Below are 26055 nucleotides of genomic sequence, written 5' to 3'. Positions count from 1 at the left end.
AGAATTTCTCCTTTTAAACACTAAGTACTACTTCCTGACATTGCAGCAACACATTAAATTAAAGAGAACTTATATATACACATATACATACATATATGTATATGTGTGTTTATATATATATGTATGTATACATACACACACACATATATATAATCTGGCCCTTTTTCCACGTTCATTAATCTGAAATCTAAAGTTCTAAGATGAAGGTAATCCCTCGATTAAATCCTTTCTAACGTTAGAGATAGAGCTAAAGACTAAACAGACTAGATTAGATAGATAGATAGATAGATAGATAGATAGATAGATAGATAGATAGATAGATAGATAGATAGATAGATAGATCATCTTTAAGTTAACCGCTTCAGATAAGTGGCTGTTAATAATATCTGAGATAAAGGAGCGTTAATAAGATTAATTTTAAGGTTTATTAACGCTACATTTAGGGAAAAAATTCAGTATTTATATCTACGGCTCAATTATTTGTATTTGTATAATTTCTGATTATCCTTAGGATAGAAAATAAAGGGTTCTATATCAGATTCAAGCTGGGAAACGATATATAAATTCATCCAGAATGAAGACACCTGATGACGACTGGATATAAAACCTATCACAGCACAAAGTAAATATAAATATTATAATTAATATATAAACTCTAGATATGCTATTTAAAGACCAGAAATGCATATTATTGTTCTTATTGGCTGTCTGTAAGTTTAAATGCCATTTCGTCTTTTTATATGTACATACGTAAATCATAAAGGATTCGCAATATTGGACAGATGTACGTTGTCAAACTTTTCGATAAAACTGAAAGTATTAAAAAACTATTTTTAAAATTATTTATCCCTCCTCTCTCTCTCTTCTCTGAAACACTGAAATAATTCAAATGAATATATTTTAAAAATTAGTTCCTTTCTGAAGATTTTTTCAAGAAAACTTATTATTTTTCAATGAAAAACTTTGGGCTTTTTCCTATTTTTCTTTGTGTAAAGTTTTGCACATTGCAAAAATAAAATTGTAAATTTCCCTATAATAATTGAAATATATGTTTTCGTTACAATCGAAGATTTCGAACTGCTCTTTACTTTCATTTTGTTTACATACTTACTTAGAAAATTTAGGGTGCAGCTCTAAAGAAATGTTCCTAAGAGGTATTTATTTATCCATATGCCATATATACATATGACAGAGACAGGCGGGACAGAGAAAGAGGGGGAGAGTGTGGGGGTGCGATTTAGTTCGGTAGCAATTCGAAGTTTGGCAACAACCTAAAAATAAAAGGAAGGAAAAAAATGAAAATTTCACCACAGGTATTTCGCATCTTAGAATTTACCCCAAGCCTTATAATTTTGAAATTCTTCACTAGATTCATTTTGCATAATTTGCTGCCTAGTTTAATAACAATATGAATTCCTAGTTTAGGGAGGCCGAAAGAAAGATAAATTGACAGATAGAAAGATAGATAGAGATAGAGAAAGAGAGAGAGATAAATTTTCGAATTTTGACAAACCCTTCCATACGCAACGCGTAATAGAATGCTGATATTTTGTGACAGATGCACACACACACACACACACACGCATTATATATATATGTCATATTTATATATTACCACATATTAATATATACACATATATATATATATATAATATATATATATATATATATATATATATATATATGTATATATATGATATTAATTATCTTACTTCTTTCAGTCATTTAACTGCGGCCATGTGGAGAACCGCATATATATATATATATAGATATATATATATATATATATTATATATATATATATATAATATATATATATATATATATATATATATATATATATATATATGTATATATATGATATTAATTATCTTACTTCTTTCAGTCATTTAACTGCGGCCATGTGGAGAACCGCATATATATATATATATATATATATATAATATATATATATATATATATATATATATATATATTTAATTATGCACACACATTCACACATATATGTGTAAAATAGCCATGTACACTTTCATCACAGACACTGGCTGAGAGAAGAAAGAAAAAAAAAGAAAAAAAACAGAAGAAGCATATACAAGTTAAGTTATTCAATGAGGTTTCCATGTTACTGAAAACGCCTTGAAACAAACAAACAAAAATACTGTCAAAGAAATTTTTAACAAGTCTATAATAGTTTGTTATACTCCATCATGTAGCAAAAAGAAGAGTTCACTAGGAAGGGGAGTGAAACCAAATTGCCTTTTGTGTTGTTTTTTTGTTTTTTTTTCTTGTTGTATTCCAGGCTAGTGTCTGTTAATTTCAAAATATTTTGATTTTTTCTACATCTTTCTCATAATTTTTATGTTTATTTCAAAATTTTTATTTGAAGAAAAGAATATTTCTTTCTATTATAGGGACAAGGCCCGAAATTTTGTAGGGAAGGGACAAGTCGATAAATTCGATCCCAGTATTCAACTGGTACTTATTTTATCGACCCTGAAAGGATGAGAGGCAAAGTCAACCTCGGCGGAATTTGAACTCAGAACGCAGCGGCAGACGAACTACTGCTAAGCATTTCGCCCGGCGTGCCAACGATTCTGCCAGCTCACCGCCTTAAATAATAATAATTGTTATACGTGGGGAGAGGGGGGAATACAGTTGGTTGCAAAAATATTTTCACACCTATGTCTACTGTTGATGGTGAGTCAAGCAATGAGTCTTTGGAATTTTTCAGAGAAAAAAAAAACGAAAGGAAAAACGACACCACTATTTGTCATCACAAATTAGAGAGAGGGAGAGATAGAGAGAGGAGTTGTCTTATATTCCTTATTTTCGCAATGTAGCTAAGTTGATTACAAAGAGCACATTCGTAATCTAATGGAATTCACAAATATTAAGTTTTTTTTTCCTTTTATCTTTCCATTTTTATTTTGCTAAATTTTTGGGGAAATTTTCTATTAATTGATCTCATAATTTTGTTGGTTCTGGGTAAGGTTTCAATTTAAAGACCCAGGATTCTTTTTTCATTCTTTTCTGCTTTCAGTATTTAATGACGTTGTTATTTGACGTAAGCATTAGTTCAAAATATACAATTCTTAGGACGAATAAAAACTGTCCTATTCGTTTTAACGAACCACAATTTAGAGGGAACCAAACTACAATAAGGTATTAAAATAATTTATTATAACTATTATTATTATTTGTTGGTTTATTTAAATTTTATTTATTTTTATATTACCATTTTTTTCCCATTCTTATTCAAAATGTCCTGTCATTTGTTTCGTATTTCTTGGTTTTCTAAGATTTGGTAAACTGCTTCGATATTCTCTTAATCTATAACTTTAGGCCATGCAAGATTTTGTTTGAAAATAATATTAAAAACAATAAATAAATAAATCAGTTAATGTTTTGATGCTGTTGTTGTTGTTGAGGGTTTTTTTTTCTTCTGCCGGAATATTAAAGGAAAAAAAGACATTTATGAGTTTGTAGTGGCCATCTTAAACCAAATCAAAAGATAAACGGAAATAAGAAGACATAAAAGAGAATCATCATCATGGTAAAAGCAAAGAACACAAGAGAAAAACTGGAACAATGACACATGGATAGAAACGGAAGAGAGAGAGAGAGAGAGAGAGTTTCGTATTTTGTTGATTTTTTTCTCTTTTAGTTTAGCAATTATTAACAATGAAATTCTGTAGTCATTTCTGAAATCCTACCCAGGATATCTCCTCCCTCACCACAACTGTTCCAAACACATCTTTTCCAAGTTCCAAAAAATTTTTGTTCTTCTTCAGAAATGACTAAAGATTTGAATGAGTTGCTTAGTCGTCCTGCCTCGAATTATTATTATTATTATTATTATTATTATTATCATTATCATAATTGTTTTTTTATATTATTATTTTTTTTTTGCATTTTTTTTCTTAATCGATCATAGCAACAAATGTGAAGAAATGTTAAGAATATCAAACATATTTTGTTGATGATATTACTGTCTTAGTTTTGTTGTTCTTATTCTTGTTCTGGTTTTAAAAGATTAAAAATATATAAAGTCTTTATTAATTATTCACTTCGGATACAATCACAAAGAATCCACATTTCTGTTAATAAGAGTCACTCAGATACATATATCGACTGTTTACCAAGTTCAGAACAAACTGTCTTCAATTTTTTTGTCTTCTTTCTTTCTATCATTTTACCATTTCATAAGTTTCCTTTTTCTTTCATTTTTCCCCCTGTAATCTCGCAGAATCTCTGTCCAGATGATTAAAAGTAAAATTGAAAATATGAAGAAGGAGCCATCAAAAATATGACAATATTTCATTCTTTTCTTGCCGAGAGAAGATTATATTCCTTAAGATTATATGTATCTTGGGAGAGCGAGAAAGAGAGAGAATGATATAGACATATATATATTTGCCATTTTTTTTCCTTCCAAGGGCAATACATTGATTCCTTGCAGTATTAAAACGTATTCAAAAAATGGGGTAATTTTTTAAAGATGAAACAAGGCTGAGAAGTAAAGATAAATTTTGCCTTAGTAACACGCGGACTTCAAATGAATGCGTTTGTCGTCGGAAATACATGGAACTCCAAGGTACATTTTTGAGATAATTGGAAACAACATCTTCCAAGTTTGGTTGTTTTGTATTGATATTCATTTGTCAGATTAGAAGACTTCAAATAATCATATCACATCCTTTGAATTGGTAAGGAATTGTGCAGGTGTCATGTGTCGAAAGTTTCACAGCAGTAATTTTCATATGAAATACCAGGCCAGTCGATGGTATTGTTGTGTGTTAACATATTTTAAAAGTTGTCAGTATTCAATATTGATACCATACCAGATTATTAAATAAGGCAGGCCAACAAATAATACCTGGTTTAGTTATATTATTTGATATTCAAGCATATATATATATATATATATATATTCAAGCATATATATATATATATATATATATATATATATATATATAAAATATTGGTATGATAAAGTCAGTGAAGATAATCTAATGATACAACCAGATCAAGGTCGAAATGTTAGCAATGTCAGAAAATAATCAGGTATAGTGTATGCGTGTACATATACATGTATATACATACGTGTACATATATATATATATATATATATATATATATATATATATATATATATATATATATACACGTATGGGTGTATGTATATGTATATGAAAAGACAACCCAGGTTTTAATCAAGAACAGTGAAACCGAGTGCTAAAGGAATAACTTTGTCCAAGGGAAAAGTCACAGTAAGGAAAACAAGGAGAGACTGGAGCATTCAAGGTCACACACACACGTATATTTTTACACACACATATATATATATCATATATGCATCTGTTCACCTCTTCTCCTGACTTGCACACTACACTACCTCAGCATCTCTCAAAACAATTGCTCATTTGCTCATCTGTATTTGTGGACGTAGAATAAACGACTGGCTATACACTTGAAACGCAGCATTAAAAGCACTAAAGACTGACGAGGCTACATGTGGTGGCGGCACACTAATAGTTTACTTTCCATGTTTGCCTGATTACTGCACAGACCTTATCATGAAAGCATTCCACTGTTGAGCTGGTCACCTTTTTATTTATTTTTTCCTATTTTTTTGTATATCTGTAGTTTAAATAATTCGTATCATGTCATCTCTGAAGACATTAGGGTGCTATTTTTGAGGGAACTTTGGCTACTATCTAGAGCTGATCAAGCGACTTCCCTATCTCCAACTGGCATTGACACGGGCAGTACTAGTTTATAATGGAACTGATGGTGTGCCTAAAGAAAATATTTACTTCTGCAACGAGGGGTCCTGCCCCTTAAACATTACAATAATTGCTTTTATCTCCCAGCAATGCACGCACACACACACGCACGCACACACACACACACACGCATGCACACACACACACACAGACACGAACATTTGCTTTTCTGAACTGTTATTAATCAAAATAAAATGTAATCCCAAAGGGTCAGCATTTATCCTCTAGTAAAGGGCTCTGCCTGAAACAATATATAAAAAAACAAAGGGCACACCAGCAGCATACTTATATTTTTGTGGGTTTTCTTTTAGCTTTTAAATATATTTTCGGTGAGTTTTTTTATTAATTAATTAATGCATTAACGGTATGGACAGGAACATCTGATAGGCGCAAGTTTAGCACACGTGAAAATGAAAAAAATAATTAAAATTTTAAAATTATATATAAAAAAAAAACCAAAACGAAAATAGGATTTTCTTCTGCTTCTTGAGAGGACACAGATTAATTTTTTTTTTTTATTTTATGACATTATGGGGTTGGCAGGTGTGATAGGCAGGTGAGAGATTCTGCTCAATAGCGATTGATAACATCAACAAATATAACATACTGTATCATAAGCCATACATCTGCCTCATTATAGCTGGTTGTTATACATTATTGATATTATTACTATTTATGATGGCGATGGCGAGAGTGGTGGTGGCATATCACTAACTCCGAATTCCATGTCTCAATAAAGTTGATAACACTTTTTCCATCTCCAACTTGCGAGGTTTAGCAATAAGCATCAACAACATGCAGAAAGGAATATATATACACACGCATATGTATATAATATGTGTGAGTGTAAATCTGTGTTTTTTCGTTTTTATGTTCCCTTTATTTTCCCATACTAGTACGGGTGAGATATACTGAGGCATTATTTTACAGCTGGATGTCCTTCCTGTCACTAACCCTTCCTTTTCTTTTTTCCTTTTCACAAGTAACGGATCTCTCATTTCACATGTCTTTTGGAAGCATGACGTGAGCAGATCATTTGAGACCTGACAACAACAATAACAACACCACTCACAGTGAACAACTTTCATAGAAGGCAAATGAAATCACAGATGTACACGTATATTTCTGTGTGCGTGACTTTGTGTTTCACTTGCATGCACTTCACGTTTTGGTCCTTTGCATGGTCAACATCAGATTACTACGAACGAGAATATTTGAAAAGATATTCTTATACCTCACTGTAAGGGAAAGGCATGAGAGATGCCATAAAACATAGTTTTCCCTTCATTTATAACTCCAGCCTTCATGCTCAAATAAAAAAGAAATGAGTTTCAACCCCCAAAAAATAGATTCCATAAATAACTTCTAGGTGTGATATTGGCAACATTAATTTCAAGTCGCAGAGCAAATAGGAAAGCTATTGAATGAGAAAACAACATTTCTTTTTCTATTAAAATAAAAAGTGACTTTCATACCTAAAATGAGAATTATTGAGTACAAGGCCAGAATTCTAAGGGAAGGGGAGCAGTCAATTATATCAACTGTAGTACTTGATTAGTACTTTATTTTATTGATCCAAAAGGTCGAGGAAATGAAAGATTCTAATATAAATAATAAAAAAAAAGATATATAAATAGATTTTTATTTAAATAATTGCCATATATGTAAATTAGATTTCATAAAATCTTTAAAATTGAATATGTATTTATATATTAATTCAAACTAAGATTTTAGTCACTATCCAAGTCTCACACACACATTTTATATACATTGAACATTTAGCAAGACTCTCAGTTCTTGCTACTGCCTCAAGTCAGTAATTGTGACTCTATGAACTTGTACCACAATACTGTCAGGATTTCCCTCAACTAACACCCCATGTTAACAGCATTTTTTAGTGACACCTTCATATCTTAGTTATATCCCTAAATCTTAGAATAGGATAAAATCCTCCATCAAGACGTGGTGACTACAGCTACAATGCCAATCAAACGAAGCTCAAGCAAAACTGACCCACAGAACATATCTCTTCATATCTTCCTCACTGGATGAACAACCAGTTACTGATCAAGGGCCTTAACCTTTCCTTCTTTTACGTTCTCCACTACGAGTCGAAATACATTTATATACACAAACTGGAATATGTCAAATGCTGTTACATAACGTTTAACTAACCAACACTATACATCCTTTTAGTCAATACGACACCATAGTTTTCGTGTTTATACAGGTGTGCATTTTTGAATATAAAAGTACGCACTTCAGGTACACTGGCCTTACTGAGGATCAAAATGGAATTGAAGATCATATCCGTTCTTTTACTGGCTGTGTACTTTTAATTTCACATTTTTAACCCTAAAATTGTCTTCATTGGAAATTTACTCAGACAAAGTAATTCAGTCCATACATTGTAGAGTGTAATATTTAATTGTGAGATGTTTTAGTGCTTTTAACCACTTTGTAACAGCAACTCTTGCACAATAGGCCTTCTGCAGAAAGATCTGGCAGTGTAAATCCAACAACAAAGAATCATACACTTCAAACTCCCAGAACAGAACCTAAAGGATCACTTTCACAAAGGGTTCAATCTGCTAGCCACCTCGATACCCTAGCTGTCTTTAAGCAGAGGTGGCTAAAGTTACATAACCACAAAATTAAAGCTTCCAAATGGAGGTACTGGGTATACAAATGCATTCCTAGAATATAAGACATATCATCCAACTATGTACTATAGTATCAGCCGACTCCATACTATAGTAGGTGCTGGACCTGTATCATAATAGGTATCTCTGTATATGCAGTATCCTAATACAGCCTGTTTGAACAAATCAAAGTCATAAACTACTTTAAAATGTTTTTAAAAACCCTGAAAATTCCAAAACTGTCTTCACGTAACGGGGTCTGTTAGATATTGAGCTCATTTTTAACATTTTATTCAGAAAATTCTGTTTTTCATTAGCAATTCTAGAACTGTCTGCAAACAAATTAATTATACATAAAACAATCTTCAGACAAGGAATGATGGACTAGCATTTTTCGAATGCCTAAACCAGAAAGTACTGTGTTACAGGAATTATACAAGCAGAATTGATGGTAACAAAGCAATAACATGATTGCTTCTTAACAACAGCTTAACTTGTTACAGTTGCTTCTAAACCTCTCTCAGCCAGAAAGTTCTGTGTTAGACAACAAAAGCAGAACAGTAGCACAATTATAATATAATCTTAGGAATAGTTAAAACCAACAAATGAGTGATGTTGGAGCATTGATTATCACTAAAAAAAACCGTCTTTCTTGCCTATCTCTTTCAATAAACAAATAAGTATACGAATCATAACAATTTCACCATAACATAGTAGTACTGAAACACGTGTATAACTTATGGAATTTATGATTTCATAATAAAATAACTTAAACTAACCCCTGTTTTATTCTATACTAAATATGGTTTTATATATATGTATATATATATATATATATTTCGATTGTAGCCAGGGGGTGGGTTGTATTTTTCTAGTTTGTGTTTTAGATATGAATAAATAAGTTCAGGTCAACATAAGTTAAGGTCAACAATTATATTAGCCAGCTAATGAAATAAGTATGAACTTATATATTTTTCAATATTTTAATTTAATTTATTTATTTATTTGTTTTAATAATTGATAATAATAATGATTAAAAATAATAAGTAGGAGGGGGGATTGATGAACTTTGAGAACAATTCATTGTATAATTCTTTCTTCAAAGTTTAATAATAATAATAATAATATCTTTAAAATAAAACAATCAAACAATGGAACAAAATAGAACAAAACAAAATAAAACAAACAAATTGAAAAGAAAAAGAGGAACAAAAAAAAACAAAAGAACAAAGAGAAAAATCGGTTGAAAATTAAAACAAAAAAGGGCAGACAAATATCAAATATAAAATAATTTAAAATAATAACGACAAAAATTAAAAATAAAATAAAATTTTAAAAACAATACAAAGATAAGCATGAATCAATTTTCATTTAAGTTTTTCTTCTTTTTTCTTTCTTTGTCTCAGTCTCCTTTCTTTCTTTCTCTCTCTCTCTCTCTCTCACTCTCTCCTCTCTCTCTCTCTCTCTCTCTCTCTCTCTCTCTCTATCTCTCTCTCTCTCACTCTCTGTGTCTGTCTTTAAATCTCAGAAATAAGGTTTCAAGCCATTTTGAAATTCTTGCAACAAATTTCGAAGCCAATTAATATCTTGGGCCAATTACCGATTCTGTATGTGTAGCGGAGGAAGGAGGTGGGTGGGGGGAAACGGGAAGAGAATAGCTGAAGAAGGAGAGGGGACGAGCCAAAAAAAAATTTTTATCCACAAATATATTCATAAATGTGTTAGAAGTTCTCTCACATATGGACACAGAGATATGTGATGGTGGTGAATACAATCAGTCATATCCAAATCTCACATATATATTTACACACACAAACACACACACAAATAAACCCCCCCACACACACACATATATATACGCACTTTTTCCTAATTTCTTTAGAGGAAAAATAAAAATATATATATATATATAAAAATCATATAAATGGCTAATTAATAATATCTTTACACTGGCATTTTTCAAACTTTAAAATCGATGTCATACAGTCTATTAATATATATATATACATACGTACATAAGCTAGAGAAGGCTACTAGTTGTTGCTTTTAGTCCCTTGGTCAACACTGAGTGGACCTTATGATCAAAGACTTTCCAGCAGTGACCATCACGTAAATTTTTTTACTTTTATTTTTATGTTATCAAACTGTGTATCGAGAACTACATTATCCAAAGACGGTTGGGTGGCGACCACCTAAAGGCTCTGTCTTTGGCTCTCATTATTTACTTTAGTGTTTTTTTTTTGGGTTTGTTTTCTTTTTATTGTAAAAATCAGCATCAGAAAATGTTTACCCTACACCCAACCCCTTTTGGTTGCAGTTTTTGCCAATGGAATGGAATGATATAAATCAGATTTAATATACCATCATACAGAAATACAAACACACTCTCAAACATACATATATATATATTTATACACACACATATACATACATTACATACACATGTATAAATATGCATATATATATAAATATATGTATATTTACACATGTATAAATATGTATATATAGTTTTTTTTTATTATTCAAGCCTTCACATATTTGCAAAATATTAATTAGTATTTGAGCAAAACTTCTAAAACCCAAATTATATATGCTCTTCTAACTGTTCCCATTCATAAAGAAAATACTGGGTACGACATTTCCACTGCTTTTATTTCTCTACAGAACAAACTCTTCCATTTATTAGGGACCACATTTACAGATCACAAAAGGTATTATATGTAGGGATTAACCTAATGATTTTCACAGCTGGTGACAAACAGCAAATCTGGCGTTAAGCTCAACCTGATTGATACCAAGCTCACCCTGTCTCATGTCAAGATCAATCCATCTCATGTCAAGCTCAACATATCTAGTGACTAGCTCAAGACATCTGGTGACAAGCTCTACATATCTGAAGACAAGCTTATCATCACATCTGGTGAAAAGCTCAATGCATCTGGTGACAAGCTTATGGAATACGGTCTGGATAAGAATGTGGAACACAAAAATACCCCAATATTATTTTGCTAAATTTATAGATTTCTTGGGTTTTTAGTTTTGATTCCTTTATAACTACAGATAATACAAGCTAATCCCCACCCAAATATTCTCCCAAAATTAATTTATAGTAATTCTCTTAACATTACAAATTTTAAAAGTAATTAATAGTTTGTCAATTTAAAACTAGCCATAGGGAATATCTGTATTGAATAAAAAAATTAAGTCGCTTCAAATATATATATATATATATATATATATATATATATATATATATATATATACACACATACACACATATACACACTCACACACACTCAACACATACAGGTCTATATACAGGCATGAGTGTGTGTGCGCATGTATATATATATATACATATATATGCACACACACATCCCACATATGCATCTATACATGCAATAATTGGTTCTCCATGTTTTCCAAACTAACAGCAAAGAACAGCAATTGAAAAAAATCTCTGCATTTTACAATATTTTCAATGATGATACTGATAAGGATTATAATCATTATTATTATCATTATTACAATTACTGTTATCATCATCGTAATAATCATCATCATCATCGTCATCATCATCATCATCATAATCATCATCAATACTGTTGCTGTTTAAAAAAAACAAAAACAAATTCCCCCATACAAAATATTTCAGTTATTTTTGTATTTTGTTTTTCCTTTCTTTTGTTGTTTGATTTTTTGTTGTTTTGTCGTTAATTCCATTAATTTCAAATTTTTTTCTGTTTTTTTTTTTTGTCAAAGCAATGAGATGGTATACGGACAAAAGACCGTATTGTTTTTAATTTAAAATAATGAGTATTAATCATTATTTGTTTCCTTATGTCTTTTGTTTGTTTTCGAGGTTTGTTCAATGTCAAATTAGTAATAATAATAATTGTTATCATTATTATTATTTTTATTATATTAACATCATTAAAAAAAAAATTAGGGTGGTATTTAATATTTCAGCACGTGTTGAGCCATAATCCATTAATTGGAATGGGTATTTGGTAAGTTAAGATGTTTGTATGGTACAGTTTCACCTGTTCATTTCCAGCTTCAAATGTGAGTGTGTATGCACATGTGTGTGCATATATATTATATATATATATATATATATATATATATATATATATATGCGCATACATACATACGCACACACGCATGATGCTGGAATATATTTTTAAAAGTCATTGTCTCCAAGAAACATTGCAGAAATGCCACTGCCCAAGAGAAATAGAAAGATGTTTGATATTCTTGTCTTTCATTTTTCTCTATGAAATAACGAAGGAAGCAGGCAAGAATCTCCCCTCTTTTTATTTTTTTTGTTTCATTTTTAATTATTTATTTTTCTGGAACAAAAATATCATCTGAAAAAAAAACTTTTTTTGCTTTTTTTTTCGGCCAATGTGAATTATCGTTATTCCAAAAGGGGTGGCCTTTATATCATTTATAATTTGGTCATTCTCATAACCATACTGTTGTAGCAGTTGTTGTTTTTGTTGGAGGAGGTTTGAATTTGCTAGTTCAATTCAAGATTTGGAGGAACAAAGAAGTGATACGCAGCAAATCACTTAAAGGTTCCCCGCTCCTTGCTTGGAATTAATGACAAGAGTTGCTTGATTTGCAAACATCGATGCATGGAATTATCAAAGATAAGGAAAGACTTAATAAATCTGGCATTTAGATTTCTTTATTTTTTTCTTTTTTCATGTCTGAAGCAAAGTTTTAGCTTGAAAATCTCATTGGTGTATTACTTCATGCACTGGTTTCGAGTGCTGATTGAAACTTGGGTTGCATAACAGCTGTTGGTATACTACTTTGCATGCTTGTCTGCAGGCTAGGCTGAAGAGTTGTCTGCAGGCTAGGCTGAAGAGTGGTCTGCAGGCTAGGCTGCATGCTAGGTTGCATGGTAGACTGCATGCTGGGTTGCATGGTAGACTGCAAACTGGTCTGCATACCTGTCTGCAAGCTCTGAATGGGCTGCATTGCCTGGATAACCTGGACTGGCTGCCGCTGTGGTTGGCCTTTGCTTGGAGTGGGCTGGGGAGGATGGTAGGGAGGAGGGGGGTAGTCGTCGAAGATGTATGTCGTATGCGTTCGGTGCTCTTTGGCGAGGGTCGCGTGCGTACGCAGGCTGTGGTGGCGTTCTGCTGTCGATGCAGCCTGTGCACTGATGCTTTCATAGCTTCTTCTTTCCGGGATCACCTCATAGTAGTTCTCCGAACTTGACTGCGAGTAGTCGGCCTGCTCGCGGTCAGAGAGCGAATGGTTCACGTAGAATATGTCATGGGTCATAGTTGCTTGGCTCGAGGTAACTGAGCCACTTGTTTTACGCCGGACAGCTACGCACCACAATGAGAAGAAAAGAACAGCCAAAATCAACATCACGCCGGACACAACACCAAAAATAACAGCATAAAGGTTTGTACCATTGTTCTGTTTGGGAGGAATATAAGTCTTAGAGAAAGACAGGGCGTCTTCTTCACAGGTTCCATAGAATCCTGTAATATTAAAGAAATAGTTTAAGTTTAAGTGGGTTTTGGAACTACAACGACTTATAGCAAAATACCAGGTTCGGGCACCAGTTGATCGAAATGTTCGTTCACCAATACACACATAAATTGATTTACCTGTTTCATTCGATATTTTACAACCTACAGATTTGTGATTCCCCGTGTAGAGGGGTATAATTTGGTTATTATCTGCAGGTAAAATACGTTCCCTTTCTGAACATGACATTTTGTCGTTGAGTGTACGCAACTGGTCATCATAATAAATCAGCAGATTTGCACAGCATTCACTAACCGGGTACCATAACTGGTACTGAATTTTTGCCATGTCTCTGTGGAATGTCTTTTGAATTAAATAGCCGTACCACGGCAAACGAGTGTAGATGCACCCCTTGACTATGCAAGGTGGTTGCTGAGCATTAGCCAGTCCAAGAACACAGACAATCAGCACAAACAGATCAATGTAGAACGGTCGAGAAAAAGAAGTGGTAAACGCTAAAGGTTTTTCTTTATTTACTGCCATGTTTATTGCAATATTGGTTTTTATGGTTTTAATAAATTCTTTGGTGTTTTTCTTTTCTGACAAATAAAATATGTTTCCAAGTTTGAAAAATTCCTTGTTTCGAATGGATTTGGTTTTAGTTTTAAATTGGTTTGAAGAAGGTTTGCTGGCAAGTTTGGTTTTTAATGTTTTTTTTAATATATATTTCCCCTCTTTGACTCCTAGTAAAAACCAAGTTTCCTTGAAGAATTAGTAATTAATAATATCCATTTAGGTATAATTGGTAAAAATGGTAAATATAATCTGTACTCCACGTGGTTCCTTTTGAGATGGGTAAATCCTTTTGAGGCTCTAAATATTAGGAAATGGTGAGGCGGAGATTTAAAGCAACACAGAATCAGTCACATTGCGATATTCAGCAACTACAAATTGAAACTTTTTGGATAGCTAAAATACAAGAAAGCAACTTGCTCCGTACTCTATGAATATATATATATATATATATATACACCTTAGCCCTTAATGAACCTAGTGTTTTTATGGTGTGTCAAACAAAAGAGAAAGGGAAAAATATATGAATTTAAAATAATATATAAAGTTTATAGACAAGTGTTTATGATATTATATAGACAGTGTCATATAGACGTATGTATGTGTGTATGCATGTATGTATGTTTGAGTGTATACAAAGAAATACAAAAGAAAAGAACTACATTTCTGCAAAATATAAACTTAAAAAATGAAAAAAAAAAAAGATCCTCTACAAAGACAATCGAAAATGACAAAAGATTTTCTTTTTTTTTCAAATCTTAAATTTCATTGCATCAAACACACACACATATGATATATTATATATATATATATATATATATATATATATATATATATCTTTATATATGTATGTATATATATATGTATGTGTGTGTGGTGTGTGTGTGTATATGTGTGAGTGTATATTTTATATATATATTATATATAATATTTTATATAAATGTATTATATATTCATATATAGTGTATGTGTGTGTATGTATGGGAATGCCTGATGCTTTTGTGTATGTGTGTATATGTGTGTGAGTGTTTAAGTGTGTGGATGGATATAGAGAAAAAGAAAAACGAAAAAGTAGAAATTGCAATCCTTAAGCTGTTATTTCACAGGTGAATGAAGGTTACTTAGAAGATCCATGTCTGAAAGGTAAGTACGTTCCTTTGGTAAATATGCCACGTTGCTTCTGGTGTTTTTATAGTTGTTGTTGTTGTTATTATTATTATTATTGTTATTATTATCCTCGTTGTAAAGTAATAACAGAAGAATCGGTAACATTGAACCAGATAGGTAGCAAGCCGCCAGGTGTGCAAACAGCAACAAGAGGAAAGTTCTTTCTCGGTTCTTAGCAACAGACAAAATATTGCTAAATTAGTGCCAAGCCTGGAATTAGAAAAAAGAAAAAAAGAAAGTCGTTAATAGTTTTTCTTAGTAAGAAGAATGATGAATATGTGTGGATGTGTGGATGTGTGTGTCTGTGTATACATAAACACACACACACACACACACACATACATACATATATACATACATGAAGAGTTCCGAAAAGTTCTTGGCGTGAAGGGTATCATGAAAGGTCTAGTTGGAGGCCCAACCTTCAAGGTTCTTTTCCATGGCTTAAGAAAACTGAAGGACCGCTGCAATAAGCATGTGAATCTGAGAAGGGAATATGTTGAATAAAATCATAATTATCTAATCGTACCCAAAGCCAGGAACTTTTCAGTACCTCATTGTATGCATGTGTGTGTGTATGTATATATATATAACTTACAAATAATGTCAAATATTCCAAGAATAGACTTTAAATCATCAAGAACCACATATAATTCATCACTATAACCACATGTCTCAAAGCAAGCTGACAGAAATTTATAAAAAATTCTATTATTACCGAATTGGTCTTATTTCTGAAGTAATTCATAAAGAATCTTCTCGGCATCAACAGTAAATACGCTAAGAGATAAATGAAATACTTACTTGCACACATGGAACAAGCTGATGCAAAGTCATGTGTATACTTAAGTACCCCAAATATATCCAAATAGAAATTTTTGCAGTATACCTCAAGACATGTGTGATCAGACTGAAAATTCTTGTGGAGTAAGTAGAGTAAGGGACAGTCCAGAAGTGAATGGTAATAAATTTACATCTAATATAGGATAAAATTTTCAAGAATGTTTATCAGTGGCCAGCATATTAAAAGGTATTTTTTAATAGGCTGGTCACTGATCAAATTTTTTGAAAATTTTATCCTATATAGGATATATAAAAACAGGAAAAAACAACAAGGGAAAACAACAAAAGTGAGTTAGACAAACACAATAAATATAACAGATTGATGCTCAGAGAAAAGTTTTAGATGGAAAAAGTGGGAGAAGGAATGACGACATTTCGAGCATGGCTCTTCATTGGAAAGATGGAAAAGTCAAGAGAAGAGGAAACGGAGAAAGGAGCAAATGACTTGTAGAAAAGCACTTGTGTCTTTACATGGTCAGAAAATAACTGACCGGAAGTTGGACAGAAATAGGAGAATGTCGATTCGGACGGCAGGTGAAGTGCATATGTATTAATATTTAAAACAGCTTGATTCCACTCCATCACAGGGTTCTTGTAGAAATGTAGCTCATTCAGGTGCAGATAACGAGATGAAGAGATACAGGAAGTCTACGATGGCTACTGGAAAATAGTCTGCTATTGATCAAAGTGGGTGACATGGTGTTGTTAGACGTGAGATTGGCACTTCAGCAACAACAGATGTATTACACACACACACACATATATATATATTATATATATATATATATACATATATATTGCCTTTTTGACTATATATATATGACCTTACATACATACATACATACATACATAGACACACACATACACCCACACATGCATGCATACATACATACATACACACACATACACCCACACATGCATGCATACATATATATACATACACACACAAACGCCCACACATGCATACATGCATACATACATACACATACATGCACACACACACATACATAGATATGTTCATACTTACATATATACATACACACACATACATACATACTTTCATTTAAGGAGCACTCTGTTGGTTATGATAACAAGGGTTCCAGCTGGTACAATCAATGGAACAGCTTGCTTGTGAAATCAATGAGCAAGTGACTGAGCACTCCATAGACATGTATATCCATAATGTAGTTCTCAGGCCTGTTGAAATACAGGTACTACTTATTTTCGCCAGCTGAGTGGACTAGAGCAACACCAAACCACGCTGCTGGAAATTGAACTCACGACCTTACGCCTGTGAGCCAATTGCCCTAACCACTAAGCCACGTGACTTCAAATAAACATACATAGACAGGATTAAAATACAAAGAAATACAAAGTTTAATGCATGGGAGCTGGCAGAATCGTTAGCAGGCTGGGCAAAATGTTCAACAGCATTTCCTCCATCTTTATGTTTAGAGTTCAAATTCCACCAACATCAATTTTTCTCCTCTCATCCTCTCAGGTACAATAAAATAAGTAGCAACTGAGTCTTGGCGTTGATTTAATCAACTGACCCCACCTTCTCACGGATTTATTGGCCTTGTGCCAAAATGTGAAGTCCGCGTTAGTTTCATGCTGCTCAAAATACACATCATGCTGTACAAGCTTGTCTGACCATTGTATTTTCAGAGACATGAAACTAATATTAGCTAACAGTCTAATGCTGTGTATATTTAATGATATTTATATCTCACTGGATGGAGTACTTTTCTTGTTGATGCTACTAATAATGTAACAGAACACTTTATGAATATATAAACACACACACATATATAACCATATATATAAACCACACACATATACATGTATACATAAACATATATATATATATATATATATATATATATATATAATATATATATAATATATATATATATATACACACACACACACATACGTACATGTGTACATGTGTGTGTGTGCACAAATATTATATGTAAAGAGGCTTTCGTCTGTTCATAAAGTGGGGGGATATAAATTTATGTAGAGGAGTGCCGGAGTTCAGTGAGTAAGTTTACTGATACACAACAGCAGAAGTAGTAGTAGTAGTAGTAGTAGTAGATCTGTTCATCAAAAATATATATATACCAAAGCTGCTCCCACTGCATCCTTCCATCCATCCATCCATACACCCACCCATCCGGCCACCAACCAACCAGCCAACCATTACTCATGGAATTTCATCTTTCTGTTACTACAACACTAAGAAAGATAGAAGAAATTCTATTGCTAGTTCATAGTCTGCTGCTACTACTGCTGCTGCTGTTGTTGTTGATGTTGTTGTTTCACAGTTTAATCAGAGAAAGAAAGAAAGGATGTGAGGAGAGTCCTTCCCTTTTTTTTTGCTTTACTCTATATTTTTTATGTCTTATTTGTTTCAGTAATTAGACTGTGGCCATGCTGGGGCACCACCTTGAAGAATTTTCAGCTGATTGAATCAACCCCAGTACATTAATTTTTTTTTTTCTATTATTCTATTAGTCTCTTTTGTCGAACCGCTAAGTTATGGTGATGTAAACATACCAGGTGACTTGTAGATAATACCAATTCTATTAAAATTTTGTTTGTTTTGTTTATTTTGATAGATATCTAACATCGTCACTGGAATAACGATGAAAATTAATTTTGCAGTTAAAGGATTCAATACAGGGTGTCTAGAACCATAGTAATCAATGCACTGATGATGATGATGATATTGGTGATGATGATGACAATGATGATGATGTTAATTGTGATGAGGATGACAACGACGATGATGATGATGACTACAATGATGATGGTGATGATGACTACAATGATAACGAAGATGAACACTACAATAACGATGACAACGTGCTGGCAAACACTGAATCAAGAAATTAAGTTGTTTTTAATTAAAAACAGAGGTGCTCAACCCCTAACTCTCTCTCCCTCTTTTTAAAAACAAAATGAGATAACAAGGTTAGTCTAACGCATCAGCACAATAGTTGAGGTCAAAGGTCACTGGTAATTACAGCGCTAAAATTAACTCACTAATAACTTGGAGACACTTGATCACTCTCAGTCACATTGTTCTTTTACATATTTCAGCAAGATTAAAATAGAAGAAAAGTCTCATTATTGTCCCTAAAGGGCCTTTAGACAATCTATAAAGATATGATTATAATTATCATCATCATCATTATTATTATTATTATTATTATTATTATCATTATTATTATTATTATTATTATTATTATTATTATTATATTATTATTATTATTATTATTATTATTATTATTATTATTATTTATAAGGTGGCGAGCTGGCAGAGTCGTTAGCACACTGGACAAAATGCTTAGTGGTGTTTCATCTGTCATTACATTCTGAGTTCAAATTCTGCCGAGGTTAAGTTTGCTTTCCATCCATTTTGGAGGTCAATAAAATACATAGCAGTTATGCACTGGGGTCAATGTAACCAACTAACACCTTTACCCCAAAATTTCAGACTGTGTGCCTATAGTAGAAAGGATTATTATTATTATTATTATTATTATATAAGGCAGCAAGCTGACAGAAACATTAGAATGCTGGGCAAAATGCTTCACATTTTGTCCATCTTTACATTCAGAGTTCAAATTCCACTGAGGTCAGCTTTGCCCTTCATTTTCATCCTTTTGGGAGAACAATTTAAATAAGGGCAAATCAAGTACTGGGTTCAATGTAATTAATTAGACCCGTTCTCTAAAATTTCAGGCCTTGTGCCTTATATTATAAAGGATTGTTATTACTAGGGAGTTGGTGAAAGGCAGCGAGCTGGCAGAATCGCTAGAGCACTTGACAAAATACTTAGTGGTGTTTTGCCTGTCACTACATTCTGAGTTCAAATTCTGCCAAGGTCAACTTTGCCATTTATCCTTTCGGGGTCGATAAAATAAGTACCTGGGGGGTTAATGTAATTGACTTACTCCACCCCTGAAATTACTGGCCTTGTGCAAAACGTTCAAATCGATATTTAGCTAAATAAAGGTGATGAGCTGGCAGAATCGTTAGTACGCCAGGTGAAATGCTTAGCGGCATTTCATCTGTCTTCACATTCTGAGCTCAAATTCCACCAAGGTTGACTTTGCCTTTCATCCTTTCGGGGTTGATAGAATAAGTACCAGTTGAACACTAGGGTCGATGTAATAATTATTAGTGAGTTGGTAAAACTGTTAGAGTGTCAACTAAAATGCCTTGTGGTATTTAGTTACATTCTTTTAAGTTCTTATTTCAAATCCCACCAAGGTTAACTTTGCTTTATGCTTTTTAGGGGTAAGTATATTAAAGGATCAGTTGAGCATTGAGACTGATATCCCTAACTGTTCCCTATCTCCAAAATTTCAGGTGTGGTGCCTATATTTGAAATAGCACTTCATGTTGTGGTGTACTGGCAGAATAATTTGGAAACCAGGCACAATACCTGGTGGTATTAATTCTAAATCTTTGCAAAGTGAGTTCAAATCCAGACATGGTCAACTTTGCCTTTCATCCTTCCAGCATCAATTAAATAAAATATGGTTCTGGGCCAATTTCCATTACATGGCTCCTCGGACAAGAATCATGTCTTTGACTATAGCTTTAGGCTGACCAAAGCCTTGTGAGTGGATTTAGTAGACGGAAACTGAATGAAACCCATCGTATGTATATATATATATATATATATATATATATATATATATATATATATATTATATATATGTATGTGTGTGTGTATGTACACTGATGCTATTATGCAAAAGTGTCATAAGTCTAAAATGTTGCTTTTTCAGAGAATGGAAAAATAGTTTTCATAGCAAAACCGTTCTACTACACTTTGACAATTTCTGATATCTTGGCATCTGAAGCACCTGGAGATACGATAGTTTGATCAAAAGAACCAGCTATTGCAAGCAGAAATAAATATTTAAAAAAATGCATTTGCCCAATTTTGGACGTACAACAGTTTAACAAAATAGCAATCATATATACATACATACATATATATATATATATTATATATATATATATATATATATATATATATATATATATATGGCAAATAAGAAAATGGAGAGGATGCAAGAATGACATACATCAGCCGATAAACATTCTAGTATGTCTATTTATTCAAAAGTAATAGAATGTATTAGAAGAATACATACACATATAATAACCATGTTACACACACATGTACTAATCTTATAGAAAAGAGCAAATGATCAGATTGTCAGTAGGTGCTAGTTCCTTACGGCCGTTTCTGCCAAGAGGCAAAGAAATTCTCAAAGCCATTTCCATCTCTTCAGTGTTCTGTAGGGATGGCCAGATAAAGTTTGGAAGATGAATGTGCCTCTAGGCTTCTATCCCTTAGTTGGTTGGTTTCCCAACCTCTAACTCACACAGAAATATATATATATATACAAGATAAGAAAATGGAGAAATACATCTGAATCAAATATCAATTACCAGATAATACTATAGGTGTAAGATGTATAGGTGCATCATATCTTAGGGCACTAGTTTGAGTTTTTAATATACCAATATGTAATATGTAAGAGTCTATAATTACTATAAGTTGTTTATTTCGATGAGCATATAATGTGGGATTCCCTTGTTTTTTCTTTTATTTTTATGCTCACTATATTAGGTTTATCTTTATGCCCTCCTTAATTTGTATTCCATTTTATTTATCTATTTATCTATACATGGATATGTGTATGTGTATATATATATATATATATATGTCTGCTACACTCACGGAGTGGTTGGCGTTAGGAAGGGCATCCAGCTGTAGAAACATTGCCAAATTAGACTGGAGCCTGGTGCAGCCTTCTGGCTTCCCAGAACCCCGGTCGAACCGTCCAACCCATGCTAGCATGGAGAACGGACGTTAAACGACGATGATGATGATGATGATGATATGTGTGTATGTATATATATATTCATATTTATTTATTTAATTATTTTATTTTTGTTTATTTGGTACTTACTAATCTATAATTAATTTAACTTATAATTAATAAACTTATTCTAAATTAATAGTAACCTCTGTAGGTGTGTGAAAATGTGTATGTGTAAGTATATATGTTTTTGTACATATAGGTATGATCGTGGGTGGATGTACGGATGTATGTTTTTATTACACATATAAGCACGCAGATGCGTGTTTGGATGTGTATATATGTATATGCGAATATTCATTCATGGGTAGATATAAATATGGGTTCTACTTGTACGTATGAGTGCGCAGATATATATTTAAAAATATATATATATATATGTGTGTGCGAAAGTTCCCTGACACAGTATAGGAAAGTGTATTAATATTTATGCGTATATGCGGATGTGCGTGTTAGTGTTAGACACTGCTGCCTGTACTGATATGTCTATAAGCAATACGATGACAGACATGCACTCTCCAATTTATTGTAGAGATGTGTTGGGGTGTATTCATGTGTGTGTACATGTGTGTGTGAGTCTCTGTGTGGATGTATGGGTTTAGGGTTAGATGTGGATGTGTATGTTTTGCTTGTAAGGTTGGTGGAAGTCGGGCGGTTCTCAATTGACTAACTGTGAGGAAGATAATAATAATTTTAAATTCAAATCCAATAGTATATTTATGCCATAAGGAAAATTATTAACTGGAACACGGACATACATATATTCTGCTCTGGATCATAATGTAAGAGTTATTAATAATATTATGAATGATAACAATGATAACATTAATTGTATTGACAACGATAATGATACTAACTTTAATGACACTTTGGAAACTATTATGAAGTAATATAATGTACTATTGACTATGTATATTTACATCTAGGTATTAATTTGTGTATGTTTAATATCACAATATTAAGTTGAAAAACTGAGACATTTGGTGTGGAACACATATATATGTTTACTAATTTATATTATTTATTTATATCATTATGTAAATGTATAGGAGTGTGAGTATATGCACTCATATGTATATATATATGTTGTATTGTGTGTACGCACCCACACCCATGGGGGTATATGTGTAGACTGTTATATTACATAATCTCCGAAGAGGCTTTGTGATATTTTTGTTAATGTCTCTATATATTGACCAACCATAAAGGGCTAATATTGGTAAAATGAGACATAATTATCGACATAGCCGAAACAGCTGTAAGATCTAATTTATACTTATATTTATATTTACTTGTATTTATATTCTTTTTTATATATATTCTAATTATTATACAACATTACTCTTTTATGTACACTTTTTTATGTACATTCCTTTATGTACACTGATTTGTTCTGCTTTTAATATTTAACCCTACAGTCTCTTATGTGGTGGTTTATTAAAGTATGGGATTGAGTATTATCTGGTAATTGATATTTGATTCAGATGTATTTCTCCATTTTCTTATCTTGTATTAGTAATTTGTGGTAAATCATTTTACCTTTGACCATAAAATACAGTAAATGAATTGATTGCATCGCAATCATTAACATTTATGTATTAACTTTGTTGGGTACTTCACTAGCAGTATATTGGATATACGTTATCCCATAGAGGGTTGCATTTACAATCTCTATCTCAATTTGTACATATATATATATATATATATATATACATATACATACATGCATGTATGTATCTTCATATATGTGTACATGTGTGTATGTATGCTTGTATATATACATAAGTATGCATTGCATGGCAGTATGTGTCTGTGTGTTCATGTGTGTGTGTGCATATGTGTTTGTATATACACAACATATACCTATATATTATATACATGTTCATGTCCATCTGAGTGTGTATATGTACACACATACATGGATGTGCCATGTAAAAAGTACATTCAGTGAAGTGGTTGGCATTAGGAAGGGCATCCAAGGGTGAGTCCTAGCAGACAATAGAGCTTGGGGCCATCCTGCCACTTGCCAGTTCCTGTCTACCCACCCAACCCAAGCCAGCAATGATGATGATGATCATGATCATTATCACACACACGCACGCACAAAGGCTTTATTGACCCCAGGGCTTTAGTAGAAGACACTTGCCCAAGGTATCAGGCATGGGACTGAACCCAAACTCATGTGGTCGGGAAACAAATGTGCTTTTTAATTACACACACAGTGTGCAAACATATACACACAGAGTGCAAGCATGGCCGTGTGGTTAAAAATCTTATTCCACAATTACATAACTAGTCTTAATCCCAATGCACAGCAAATGGCGCAATAATTTTCTAACCTAATTCTAAGAGTGAATTAGAAATACAGTGATACTTCGCAGTACAAGTTTAATTCGTTCCATGACTCAGCTTGTCTTACGATTTACTCATTTTACAAATTAATTTTCGCCATTGAAATTAACTAAAATATAATTAATCCTTTCCTGCCCCAAAAAACTACTCAAAAATAGATTTCCATGGGTTTTAAACAAGAAAAAGTGTAGTTATAAGTGAAATGACAATTATAAAAAAGAGAATGCAAAAGAAATATGCAAACTGGTTTTATTAACTGAATTACCTTAAAGATGGTTCGATTTGTGTGCTCGTACTCTGGATTTCCGCCCATACTTCAAGATAAAAATTTGCACGAGTCTCGGCTCGTACAGTAAATTACTCATTCGTACAATGGGGCACTTGTACTGTGAGGTTCTACTGTACATGGAAAGAAGGAAACTGCAAAGGGGAAACGTCATCAGACTAGCTGCACCTCAGCCAGTTTCCTACTCCCATCTGTTCTTTGAGAACCTCTTGCAAAAGGCCAGTCTGTTGCTGCAAGAATTCAGACGCAGTCTCTTTAGTTCTGTAATTCAATATCTCTTTGCACTGTTCTTTCTGATACTGAGACGGTACTTGGGTTTCTACCAACCCTTGCTTTCCTTTCCAGTCTCTCATATATATATACCCTACTAAATGTTATGAACATTGCCCTTTCTCAGAGCATCAAATTAATTTTTAATCCGTGTCATGAAATGAAGCAGGCATGGAACATGCTGCATGCTGTATGAATTACATATCTACAGGGAAACCTAATGAAAGACTAATTCTAAGAAACAAGAATATTGGTAAAAATAATGAGGAATTCATAAGTGTGTGTGTATGTGTGTGTGTGAAAGACAGAGAGAGAGAGAGAAAGAGAGTGTGTGTATTCTGTGTTATGCTAAGAAGCAGTGTGTAATATCAGAATTTTGAACTTGAGTCAAATAAAAAAAAAACTATGGCAAATCGTTAGAAAAATATTTTAAGTGAGGAAGGTCTTATGTAATGGATACACACACCTGATACATGTTAACACGCCTGATCAAGTATCACAGAAGCATTAAACTATTATTAGTTCTTTTGGTTGTGTATTTAAATTGATAATTGTCTCTCACAGTTTGGAGCACATTCTTTTTTGTGGATTCTACTTCGGTTGGATCTTTAAACTATTCCCCTCTCCCCTCTCCCGTATACCCTCTGCCCTCTTCAACTCCTCCCCTCCACTGCCATGGGATTGCTGTCCATTTCAGGCTTTGTTATCCTTTTTTTGGTTGGCTGCCT

The 26055-nt window shown here is 32.7% G+C and overlaps 1 protein-coding gene across 1 annotated transcript; it reads right to left on the bottom strand.

Annotated features, from left to right (window-relative positions):
* Positions 1-12150: 12150 nt before the first annotated feature.
* Positions 12151-15208, bottom strand: LOC115219277. Its single transcript, XM_029789439.2, has one exon. The coding sequence runs from the start codon at positions 14462-14464 to the stop codon at positions 13187-13189; it is 1278 nt and encodes a 425-aa protein (XP_029645299.1). The 5' UTR covers positions 14465-15208; the 3' UTR covers positions 12151-13186.
* Between the last annotated feature and the right edge of the window lie 10847 nt (positions 15209-26055).

The sequence above is a fragment of the Octopus sinensis genome, linkage group LG14, assembly GCF_006345805.1.
Source record: "Octopus sinensis linkage group LG14, ASM634580v1, whole genome shotgun sequence".
NCBI lineage: Eukaryota > Metazoa > Mollusca > Cephalopoda > Octopoda > Octopodidae > Octopus > Octopus sinensis.
This window is presented reverse-complemented; position numbering and strand designations above follow the sequence as displayed.

Bases quoted from the DNA above. Each gene is read 5' to 3' on its own strand.
- LOC115219277 (XM_029789439.2), bottom strand. From the start codon at position 14,464: ATGGCAGTAAATAAAGAAAAACCTTTAGCGTTTACCACTTCTTTTTCT.